This window comes from Drosophila kikkawai, chromosome 3R (genome assembly GCF_030179895.1).
Source record: "Drosophila kikkawai strain 14028-0561.14 chromosome 3R, DkikHiC1v2, whole genome shotgun sequence".
NCBI classification, from domain to species: Eukaryota; Metazoa; Arthropoda; class Insecta; order Diptera; family Drosophilidae; genus Drosophila; species Drosophila kikkawai.
The window spans coordinates 15,144,444-15,155,780 of record NC_091731.1 but is presented as its reverse complement, the minus strand read 5'-3'; the positions used below and the strand labels follow the sequence as shown (position 1 = coordinate 15,155,780).

Sequence of the window (11,337 nt, the reverse complement as noted above, 5' to 3'; positions counted from 1 at the left end):
AACAATTTAAAAACGATCAATAACTAACGGAAGTATTGAAAAATCGATAGACTTATCGGCTCGTAAAAGCAGTGTTGGGTAGCGAAGGTACCAATTTAATAACATCGATGCTAGAAAATAACATCGATATATTGCCTTTAAAACAACCTGTACGTTATAAAATAATTAAAAAACCAAATATGCAAGATTAATTGTTTGCGGTATTCCCTGTAAATGATTAAATAACTGAAAATATCGGCCGCTGAAAACAGCTGTTCCACTTTCGATATATTCATTCAGCCAGAGTTGCCAGTACTGGAAGAATACCCCAATTAAAAAGACCTATAAGCTAGTTGAAAACCTGAAATAAGTGGCAGCACTGGTGAGCGGGGACATGATAGAATTATAATTAAAAATAATTATAATTAATTAAATTTGTATCGTGAGCGGCGGTTAGGCTGCAGCCGGCTGCGAGGTGTGTGCCCCAATATATATATATATATATAGATAGTGCAACTGAGTTCCCGGCGCTGTTGTCGCACTTTGTGTGGCGCGGGGTGTGGTTGAAAAAGAAAAAAAAGAAGAGGCGAAGACGAAGACCCGAGAAGCCTGAAAAAACGCCTCCGGGGCGAACGCACAATACAATAACAATTTGTCCAGTCGATCGGCATGGAGCTGGGCTAATCATTTATGCCAAACGCAGAGAGAGAGCGCCTAATTAGCATATCAAATTGGATGACGGCACTGCTGCTGCCGCCGACGGCGGTCATCTTCCCCCTGCGAAACCCCGACTAAGACATCTCATCTCTGCTTGCCTGTTTTCCCAGTTTTGGCCACTGACGACGCATCGCTCCTCCAACCAGGGTCGGCAATGTGCTGGACAAGATGTCTCGACTCGCTGATTACTTCGTAATTGTCGGCTACGACAGCGATAAGGAGAGTGAGTTGAATCCCATTCCCCCTGCAAACAATGGTAATCCCCAACGGCGCCTCAATTTCCTTCCACAGAGACCGCCAGCAATGTGGGCGGGCAGCCGACTTGCGGCAAGATCGTGCAGCGCTTTCCCGAGAAAGATTGGCCGGACACCCCCTTTATCGAGGGCATTGAATGGGTGCGTTCCCCGCCAGCTCATACATATCCATATCGGCTTACGCCCCACCTTATCGGTGTTCCCCTCTTCCGCAGTTCTGCCAACCGCTGGGCTGGAGCTTATCGTACGAGAAGCAGGAGCCCAAGTTCTTCGTCTCCGTGCTGACGGACATCGACACGAACAAGCACTATTGCGCCTGCCTCAGCTTCCACGAAACGCTGGCCATAACTCAGACGCGCAGCGTCGACGACGAGGATGAGACCATTGGGAGCACAAGGCTGCTGCCGGGCGGCCCACCCTCCGCGACCGATGGCGTCACGACGGCAACCTCCATTACGCACCACAGCGTCATGTATGCGCCAAAGTGCCTGGTACTCATATCCCGGTTGGACTGTGCCGACACCTTCAAGGTATATACATATCTGACCTGGCTTCTAGCTATATTCCCTAACACCCTCTCGTCTCTTGTAGAACTGTCTGGGCACCATATACACGGTGTACATTGAGAACCTAGCTTATGGAATGGAAACACTCATCGGCAACATTCTGGGCTGCATTCAAGTGCCGCCGGCTGGCGGGCCGCAGGTGCGCTTCTCAATCGGTGCCGGCGACAAGCAGTCGCTGCAGCCGCCGCAGAGCTCCTCTCTGCCCACCACGGGCAGTGGTGTGCATTTCCTCTTCAAGCAGCTGGGCATTAAGAATGTGCTAATCCTGCTCTGTGCGGTGATGACGGAGAACAAGATACTGTTCCTGTCCAAGTGCTATTGCCACCTCACGGAGAGCTGCAAGGCACTGGTGGCCCTGATGTACCCCTTTCGGTACACGCACGTTTACATACCCATTCTGCCGGCGCCGCTCACGGAGGTACTGTCCACGCCCACACCGTTTATCATGGGCATACACAGTTCGCTGCAAACGGAGATTACGGATCTCCTGGATGTGATTGTTGTGGACTTGGACGGCGGTCTGGTGACCATACCGGCGTCGCTTACCCCACCAGTACCCATCCTGCCGTCACCGCTGTGGGAGCAGACCCAGGAGCTGCTCAGCATGATCCTGTTCCCGAATCTAGCGCAGGCAGACCTGGCCTTTCCCACCCAGGAGCGGCCGAGCGCCCTGTCCAAGACTGACGCACAAATCGACAAGGAACTTCGCGCCATATTCATGCGACTCTTCGCGCAGCTACTGCAGGGCTATCGCTCCTGCCTCACCATCATTAGGATCCATCCCAAGCCAGTGATTACCTTCCACAAGGCCGGCTTCCTCGGCGCCCGGGACCTGATCGAGAGTGAGTTCCTGTTCCGCGTCCTGGACAGCATGTTCTTCACCACGTTCGTCAATGAGCGAGGACCCCCCTGGCGAGCCTCCGATGCCTGGGACGAGCTCTACAGCTCCATGAACGAGCTGCTCAAGTCGGAGGCGCAGAATCGGAATCTCGTGAGTATTGGCAAGGAGCATTGTGCAAGAAAGCATCTTACCTTTCTCACCTTTCAGATACTCACACATATCCAGGAGCTGGGACGCACGCTGTTCGAGAACGAGGGCACCTTGGCCCACACGGGCTACGCCCAGAAGGTGTTACGTCCGCCCGAGGGCTCTTTCCATCGCATCCACCAGCCCGCCTTTCCGCGCATCAGCTCGGAGAAGGTGGAGCTGATCATCCAGGAGGGAATACGGAAGAACGGAGTTCCACAGCGCTTCCATGTGACGCGCAATCAGCACAGGATCATACCGATGGGACCCCGATTGCCGGAGGCCTTGGACGTTCGTCCGAATGTCCAGAACTCGGCGCGGCGGCTGGAGGTGCTGCGCACGTGCGTGTCCTATATCTTCGAGAACCGGATTGCGGACGCTAGGAAGCTGCTGCCGGCTGTGATGCGAACGCTGAAGCATCGCGATGCGAGGCTGATCCTCTGTCGGGAGTTCTTCGGCTATGTGCATGGCAACAAGGCGGTGCTGGATCACCAACAGTTCGAGCTGGTGGTGCGATTCATGAACAAGGCGCTGCAGAATTCCTCGGGAATTGACGAGTACACCGTGGCAGCGGCCCTGCTCCCCATGTCCACGATCTTCTGCCGCAAACTGTCCACGGGGGTGGTGCAGTTCGCCTACACGGAAATCCAGGACCACGCCATATGGAAGAACATTCAGTTCTGGGAGTCCACATTCTTCCAGGATGTTCAGGGCCAGATCAAGGCATTGTATCTGCTCCATCGCCGTCAAAACGAGCATCAAAAGGAGGCCAACTGTGTGCTGGACGAGGTCCCCCTGGAGGAGCCTACTGCCCTGGAGATCACAGCCGAGCAGCTGCGCAAGAGTCCCACCATCGAGGAGGAGAAGAAGGCTGAGCTGGCCAAGTCGGAGGAGTCGACGCTGTACAGTCAGGCCATACACTTTGCCAACCGCATGGTCTCCCTGCTGATTCCGCTGGATGTCAACGTGGACGCCGCCAGCAAGCCAAAGCCGGCGTTTCGCCTGGACGAAAATCAGAGTGTTTCAAATAGGTGAGGAATGCTAGGAACTCGATTTAAAGCTCAATTGACCTTTCCATTGCAGTATTATTGGCTCTCACAGCCTGAGCGAACATTCCGACGACGGATTCGAGGAGAACAATGCCTTGGAAATTGGGGTTTCAGTCGGGAAGACCATTTCGCGCTTCATTGACTGCGTGTGCACCGAGGGCGGAGTGACCTCCGACCACATACGAAACCTGCACGACATGGTGCCGGGTGTGGTGCACATGCACATCGAGTCCTTGGAACCGGTCTACCTCGAGGCGAAGCGTCATCCGCATGTGCAGAAACCGAAGATTCAGACGCCCTGCCTGCTCCCGGCGGAGGAGTTCGTGACCGACCATCTGCGCTGTTTCCTAATGCCGGATGGACGCGAAGACGACACCCAGTGCCTGATACCCGCAGAGGGAGCCCTGTTCCTCACCAACTATCGCGTGGTCTTCAAGGGCTCGCCTTGCGATCCGCTCTATTGCGAGCAGGTCATCGTGCGCTCCTTTCCCATCGCCTCACTACTGAAGGAGAAGAAGATATCGGTGCTGTACCTGGCCCACCTGGACCAGACGCTGCCCGAGGGGCTGCAGCTGCGCTCCAGCAGCTTCCAGCTGCTCAAAGTTGCCTTCGACCCGGAGGTGACGCCGGAGCAAATCGAAAGCTTTAGGAAGATATTGAGCAAGGCGCGCCATCCGTTCGATGAGTTCGAGTACTTTGCCTTCCAGTCGTACGGGACCATACTCCAGGGCGTGGCTCCGCCCAAGACGAAGGAGAAGTACTCGACGATCAAGGGATTCGCCAAGAAGACCCTGCTGCGCACGGCCAAGAAGGCGGGCTACAAGCAAAAGCAGCAGACCAAGCGCAAGTTGGTCTCGGACTATGAATACGGCAGCAGTGCTGGAGCGGACGCCGGAGCGGAGACGCAATCCATCGACGACGAGTTGCAGGATGGCGATGAGTTTGAGACGCAGAACAACGCCATGCCCAGGCTGCTCACCGTCAAGGATGTCGAACGGATGCGGGAGCGCAGCTATGTGCAGGACTGGAAGCGACTCGGCTTCGATGCGGAGTCGCAGCGTGGATTCCGCATTAGCAATGTGAACGCCAGCTACGCCACCTGCCGATCCTATCCTGCCATACTTGTGGCGCCCGTCCAGTGCAGCGATGCGGCCATTATGCATCTGGGCCGCTGCTTCAAGGGTCAGCGCATCCCGCTGCCCACCTGGCGGCACGCGAACGGAGCCCTGCTCATCCGTGGTGCCCAGCCCAACAGCAAGTCGGTCATCGGAATGCTAAAGAACACGACGGGCAGCAACACGAACGCCCATCACGATGTCACCCACTACCCGGAGCAGGACAAGTACTTCCTGGCCCTGATCAACACCATGCCGAAGCTCACGCCGCTGGCCATCAACCAGTATTCGGGCATGAATCTCTCGATGAATTCGCTGCTGGGCCACGGCCCCTCCTCCGACGATCGGCAGTGCCTCACGCCGGAGCTGTCGCGCAAGCACAAGAACAACATGGACATGGTCAGCGACAGCAGCAAATCAGGCCAGGGAGGAGGAGGAGGCAAAGGTGGGACAATGAAGGGTAATCAGAGCGCCTCAAACGCACATGGGGCATTCCGCAAGATGCGTCTGTACGCCTTGGGTGAGAAGTCGCAGGCCAAGTCAAACATGAATGTGGACTTTTGCGCGGACTTCATTCCCGTCGACTACCCGGACATCAGGCAGTCGCGTCCGGCCTTCAAGAAGCTGATACGCGCTTGCATGCCGTCGCACAACACCAACGAGGCTGATGGCCAGAGCTTCGCCAAGATGGTGGAGCAGTCCGACTGGCTGCAGCAGATCTCCTCGCTGATGCAGTTGTCGGGGGCGGTGGTGGACCTCATCGATTTGCAAGAGAGCAGCGTGATGCTGTCGTTGGAGGATGGCTCCGATGTGACCGCCCAGCTCAGCTCGATAGCCCAGCTCTGCCTGGATCCCTACTACCGGACACTGGACGGTTTCCGGGTGCTGGTGGAGAAGGAGTGGCTGGCCTTTGGCCACCGCTTTGCGCATCGCAGCAACCTGAAGCCCTCGCATGCCAACACAAACATCGCGTTTGCACCCACTTTCCTGCAGTTCCTGGACGTGGTCCATCAGTTGCAGAGCCAGTTTCCCATGGCGTTTGAGTTTAACGACTTTTATTTGAGATTCCTGGCCTACCATGCCGTGTCCTGCCGCTTCCGCACCTTCCTCTTCGACTGCGAACTGGAGCGCTCGGATTCGGGCATCGCTGCCATGGAGGACAAGCGCGGATCCCTGAACGCCAAACACTTGTTCGGAGGCGGCGGAGGCATGGCGTCGAATGGCTCCGATGACGAGTGCAACGTGTACCCATTGGATCTGAGGAGTCCGAGGACCCCGGCGCCCATGAGTCGCATTGGTCACTCCATTTTCGACTACATCGAAAGGCAGCACAACAAAACGCCCGTGTTTTACAACTTCCTGTACTCCGGCGACAAGGACATGACTCTGCGGCCGCAAAACAATGTGGCTGCCTTGGACCTGTGGAGCTACTACACTAACGAGGAGCTGGCCCAGGGACCGCCGTACGATCTGGAGGTGACTACCGTGGACGACGAAATCGATCTGTCCGAGATGAAGGGCAAGCGCATGGTCATCACAGCCGGCTACGACAACCCGGAGAAGTACAATCCCAATGCCTATGTATGCCTGCTCAGCGAGGTGAGGCAGGCGGAGACGGAGCGGGGAATTCTACCCCAAAAGTGGCTTCAGGTGTGGAATAGCCTGGAAGTGCCCAAGGTGGAGCCCGTCGCTCGCAACGCCTCTCTCGGCAAGATCTTCGTGCAAACGCATCAGCACAAGCGCTCCACACTGGAGATCATCATGAAGGGTCGTTTGGCCGGCTACCAGGACAAGTACTTCCATCCCCATCGTTTCGAGAAGCATCCGTACACCACGCCCACCAACTGCAACCACTGCACCAAGCTCCTCTGGGGCCCAGTGGGCTATCGGTGCATGGATTGCGGCAACTCCTATCACGAAAAGTGCACCGAACTGTCCATGAAGAACTGCACCAAGTACAAGGCCATCGACGGAGCTGTGGGGCCGCCGAATGTGAGCATGTCGCAAGGCGACACGGCCAGCATTGCCTCCAGTGCCGCCACAACGGCGCGCACTTCCAGCCATCATTTTTACAATCAGTTTAGCAGTAACGTGGCCGAAAATCGGACGCACGAAGGGTGAGTTTGTATCTTAAAATTAAAACAGTATTGTTACTATTATTTCTCACATATTAAAAGAAAGTTGTATTTAATGTAAGCGGTTAACCCTAAAGTTCAATGAATACTACATAAATATTAAAACCTTACAGACACCTCTACAAGCGAGGCGCTTTGCTCAAAGGGTGGAAACAGCGTTGGTTTGTCCTGGACTCGATCAAGCACCAGCTCCGTTACTACGACACATCTGAGGACACCGCCCCCAAGGGCATCATTGGTATACATTTATAGAGCCAATAATTAAGCCCGTGTTTAATAATTTCATCTTAATACTCCAGAACTGGCTGAGGTGCAGTCTGTAACGGCCGCACAACCTGCACAAATTGGCGCCAAAGGTGTGGATGAGAAGGGATTTTTTGATGTAAGTTTATCATATCAATATTGACATTTATTATCGATCTTATTAATTATTTGGTATTTCGATAAAATAAGTAAAAAAAAGTAAAAAAAAATTTAAAATTCAATTTAAAATAAACTCAGATTTAGTATGCAGCCTGCAAACATAAAAAATAACTCAGAACAGTTTTCCAAATAAAATGTAATGCCTTTTTGGCTTAGTTATAGATTTTTGAGTGCTGATTTTGTTCCAAAAACTATGATTATAAAATGTAGTATGCAGATTTATTATCCTTAAAGAAACAAACTCACAACACCTTTCCGAATTCAAATTAATGCATTAATCAAAATATTCCATTTCAGCTGAAAACCTCCAAGCGCACCTACAACTTTTACGCGATGAACGCGAATCTGGCACAGGAGTGGATTGAAAAGTTGCAAGCGTGCTTGCAATAAGATAAAATCTCCTTGACATTTTGTTCCCTACCACTTCGATCTGCAGTTTCGTCGTAGAACTAACCAGTATACTTTTCCAGCACTACTTATTTAATATTCCGAATCTGTGTATCATATCATCATAGCTGAACTATCTTGCGTACGTCGAAGCCCTGCCCTAGTTGATTTTTGATCTGTTATATCGCTCGCACCCATTAACATAAATGTTATAGCAACAATTATGCCAATTATGTTAGCAGAAAGCGAAACAAAGCGTTAGTTAAACAATGAAATCCCACTGTAAATGTGAATGTAAAGAAACTATATAAATTATGTGATTGCAAAAGAAAACAAACACAAAATCAGACTACATATATTATAAATTAACGATGAAAATGGAAAACCGCCACGACCGCAAGTTTTGTATACATACATTTTTTATATACATATATATGTAGCCTTATGCATAAACAAACAACAACACAAACTATATACATATATGTAGGTATATATAGTGAATTTACCAAAGAATATTCCACCTTTGTTGCGCAATTGAAATGCATTTCTTGATTGCTTCCTCTAAAGTTTAAACTAACCCCTATTATTATTATTATTAAACGCTTTCCTTTATTTATATACACTACATGGTAATCAATATATAATACATACTTTAATGCAATTATTTGTGGCTTACAAACGATAATATACATTTTTAAACAAATGCCCTTGGTATTATTACTCATTGCTGTTGGTCTTCTTAGCCGCCCATCTTAGCCATGATCCACATCGTGATCAGAGGAACGTTGTCCAGTAGACGATATTGAGTATGAAGAACGAGAACGGAAAGAAGAAGCGCGAGAACTTGTCTATATAGATGGCTGTGGCATGGCCATGGCAGAAAGTGTCGTACTGCGGCTCGATAATCGATTCCCGATGATGCTGGAGGGCAGACTAAAAGACGTAAGTCGAGAGAGCTGCCAGATTCAAGTGTCACCTAGCTCACCTTTAGGTCGTCCAAATCGCTAATATTCTCGTCCGAGTAGCCCTTCATGGCCTTGGTGGCCACCGGTCCCATATAGTTGTTGACCACGGCGAACTCCATCAGGGATAGGAAGACGAACACCGAGCAGGACGACATCCAGACGTCTATTGCCTTTACGTACGACACCGGGGGCAGCGATTGTTGCGACTGTGTGTTCTGGGTGGCCAGGGTCAGCAGCGAGGTCACTCCCAGGGTTACACGGGCCGGTATCGCCTCCGGCTTGATCCAAAAAGATATCCACGACATGACCACGATCAGAGCCGAGGGGATGTAGGTGTGGAACAAATGGTAGCCCAGGCGTCTTCGCAAATTGAACACGATGGCCAAACAGGTGAAGTTGCCTGACAAAATAAATAAAATAAATGTCTTGAATATTTTTGAGGTATTTTAAAGTAGGACAAAAATCATATTTTGATTTTTATTTTTTGATCAAAAATAATAATTATCATTGAAATGTGTATTATATTAATCAATTTTAATCTTATTATTGATTAATATTATAAAAATGCCAAAGAAAATATATAAATCATGCCGGAAGTGGATAGATTATCCAACAAGGACTCATATGATATTATCCTTTTTGTTCTAAATGGATTCTAAGTGGTTGACTTTTTCATTTAATAATATTCCCAATATCCTTTATTAACGGTCCCTGAATATTATTTTTATCATATACATTTTCTTCAATACTCACCCGTTGAATATTCTATGGTACAATCGGTCGTGTAGTTGTTGGATATGTCCAGCTGAGGCAACTCAATCTCCGCATTGACCACCAGCGGGTCTGTCATATTCCAAATAAACACCAAATCCTCCACCGTATGAGATACTGCCAATCAAAGATATCTTAAGTTCTGGCACCTTATAAAAAGAAGCGAAAAGCAGGAAACCTTCAAGCGATATTGGAAACTGGCTACGGTTTGGGGATCAGGGATACGTCACATTTCCACCTACAACTCTCGATCATCATGGAGCAGATTTGCGTGTCGTGTGGATAGGACTCGAATTTCATGGCACACGACAAGACCAGCGTGAGTTTGGACATGTAGAGCAGCGTCTTGTCGTGGTACAGCCAGAGATAGTGATTCGGGATGCTCATCTCGTGAAAGGTAACCTTCTTGGCGTTCTTAAAGAAGCAGTCGGGTCGCCAGATGCTGTGCAGCCAGTCCACATCCAAGATGCGATACTGTTCGCTCATATTCTCGGGCAGCCGCAGGCGTGGATCACGCCAGCTTTGTGCAAGGAAAATGTCCGTCACATAGGTCTGCCGGAGGAATGGGATAACCATATAGCTTTGGGTTATCTTTGTCTATAAAAACCATCATAAAATTACCCACCATAGACTCCTCGTTGATGGAGTCCAGCGAGAGGACTGTGACATGGAAGTAGACTACGGTGGGCTGCCCTAGCAGCTTGGGAGCCCGGTTCTTATCGTAGGTTTTCGACGGAATTGGCAGAATGTCCGGGAGCGAGAGGCTCGACTCGTAGTGGGAGACCAGCTCGGCGCTCTCCGTGTTGTTTCTGCCAACGGAAAGGAAAATACGTGTACATGTGGACATAGACAGCCTTGTGGCGAAATCTGATGAAACTGGGGGCAGTGGTAGTCGCACCCACCTGAAACCATGAACACAGTGGCACGGTTGGATCGATTGCTCCAGCATGTGTAGGCAGATTGCCAGTGCAATCAGGGATCTGTACGCCAGCAATTTCTCAGTTGGGACTTGCATTATTATGAACACACTAGCTTTGGATTTAATATTGCTTTTTTCCCACAACACATTGCCCAGCAGCAGCAGCAGCAGCAATCCATGTCATTGTCCAAAGTCCCTCATTTCGGGATCCGCGCGGAACTGAGCTCGATTGGAGGATTATTTAACGAGTGCAGCGAATTATTTTTTACTCGCCTTCTTCTGACCGTTGCAAAAACCAATAAACAAACGGCAGACGGGCAGAGTTATCGCGACGATTGTGATGTGCTGCAATGTGTGATAAATTAATTTCTATGGTTTCATTCGTTTTCATTGGCATTCGCACTTTCCACTTTTCAAATTGACAACTGACCCCGGGGCCCAGCGAAAGGGCGGCGAACAGGAAATGGTGTGCGTACTGACGGACAAGGGCATTAATTTAAATGTGCACTCTGAATTTTGCGAAAAATAACTGCGAAAATGTATCAGAAAGAGCTTGACTGACGCAGAGTTACGAAATTGAACAAAAGAAATGTGCGCCAACGGGTTGCAAAAATGATTTATCGCGCAAGTTCCAGGTTTTGCTTTCGCCAAATAGGTTTCAATTGGATTTGAGTTGTAACTAAGCAAGCTGTATTTATTAAAAAATTACAATTTAACGTAATACTTTTTTAATTATTCAGGTATTTATGTGTAGTTGGGGACTTTTAAGGAATTATATAAATTAAAATAATTTTAAATATGTCTGCGTTTTAAACAAACTATTTTATCATTTTTTTATTATTTAACGCAACGTTGGCAACGGCTCTAAAACTGTTTTTCGCGCTGAAAAAACCGCCGCTCGGCGAGGCTGCCAACTTGCCGGCAGAAACGGCTCTAAAACTGTTTGTTAAAACGAAGTTTTTGGCAGCACTGCTCCGTGTCCAGCCAGAAACTGCTTAGTTAAAACAAGGTACTGCTTGCCGGCCGAGTT

General features: G+C 49.7%; 2 protein-coding genes across 5 annotated transcripts; one reads left to right on the top strand and one right to left on the bottom strand.

Moving 5' to 3' along the window:
• Positions 1 to 340: 340 nt before the first annotated feature.
• Sbf (SET domain binding factor) lies at positions 341 to 8,355 on the top strand. Of its 2 annotated transcripts, XM_017180189.1 has the most exons (10): positions 341 to 454; positions 807 to 919; positions 988 to 1,091; positions 1,166 to 1,480; positions 1,542 to 2,507; positions 2,565 to 3,574; positions 3,627 to 6,824; positions 6,956 to 7,080; positions 7,142 to 7,224; positions 7,563 to 8,355. In XM_017180189.1, exons 2-10 carry the CDS (start codon positions 865 to 867, stop codon positions 7,653 to 7,655), a joined length of 5,949 nt encoding a protein of 1,982 aa, XP_017035678.1. In that variant the 5' UTR covers positions 341 to 454; positions 807 to 864; the 3' UTR covers positions 7,656 to 8,355. The 2 variants fall into 2 exon arrangements, with proteins under 2 accessions (XP_017035678.1, XP_017035677.1); XM_017180188.1 differs by having other exon boundaries at positions 1,542 to 3,574.
• On the bottom strand, positions 8,266 to 11,049 carry HisCl1 (Histamine-gated chloride channel subunit 1). 3 transcript variants are annotated; one of them, XM_017180193.3, is made up of 7 exons: positions 10,711 to 11,045; positions 10,291 to 10,652; positions 10,014 to 10,197; positions 9,631 to 9,940; positions 9,371 to 9,505; positions 8,638 to 9,017; positions 8,266 to 8,585 (listed from the first exon to the last, which is right to left on the bottom strand). In XM_017180193.3, exons 2-7 carry the CDS (start codon positions 10,401 to 10,403, stop codon positions 8,427 to 8,429), a joined length of 1,281 nt encoding a protein of 426 aa, XP_017035682.1. In that variant the 5' UTR covers positions 10,404 to 10,652; positions 10,711 to 11,045; the 3' UTR covers positions 8,266 to 8,426. The 3 variants fall into 3 exon arrangements, with proteins under 3 accessions (XP_017035682.1, XP_070143332.1, XP_070143333.1); XM_070287231.1 differs by lacking the exons at positions 8,266 to 8,585; positions 8,638 to 9,017 and having other exon boundaries at positions 9,567 to 9,940; positions 10,711 to 11,049; XM_070287232.1 differs by lacking the exons at positions 8,266 to 8,585; positions 8,638 to 9,017 and having other exon boundaries at positions 9,441 to 9,940; positions 10,738 to 11,048.
• Positions 11,050 to 11,337: the final 288 nt, after the last annotated feature.

What these genes read in the sequence shown, in the direction of transcription:
- HisCl1 (XM_017180193.3), bottom strand. Translation starts at nt 10,403, where the DNA reads ATGCAAGTCCCAACTGAGAAATTGCTGGCGTACAGATCCCTGATTGCA. An exon ending in CACTGTGTTCATGGTTTCAG is followed by an intron (nt 10,198 to 10,290) that starts GTGGGTGCGACT and finishes TTCCGTTGGCAG; the next exon opens with AAACAACACGGAGAGCGCCG. An exon ending in TACCATAGAATATTCAACGG is followed by an intron (nt 9,018 to 9,370) that starts GTGAGTATTGAA and finishes TTATTTTGTCAG; the next exon opens with GCAACTTCACCTGTTTGGCC.
- Sbf (XM_017180188.1), top strand. Translation starts at nt 865, where the DNA reads ATGTCTCGACTCGCTGATTACTTCGTAATTGTCGGCTACGACAGCGAT. An exon ending in AATCAGAGTGTTTCAAATAG is followed by an intron (nt 3,575 to 3,626) that starts GTGAGGAATGCT and finishes TTTCCATTGCAG; the next exon opens with TATTATTGGCTCTCACAGCC. An exon ending in GAAAATCGGACGCACGAAGG is followed by an intron (nt 6,825 to 6,955) that starts GTGAGTTTGTAT and finishes AAAACCTTACAG; the next exon opens with ACACCTCTACAAGCGAGGCG.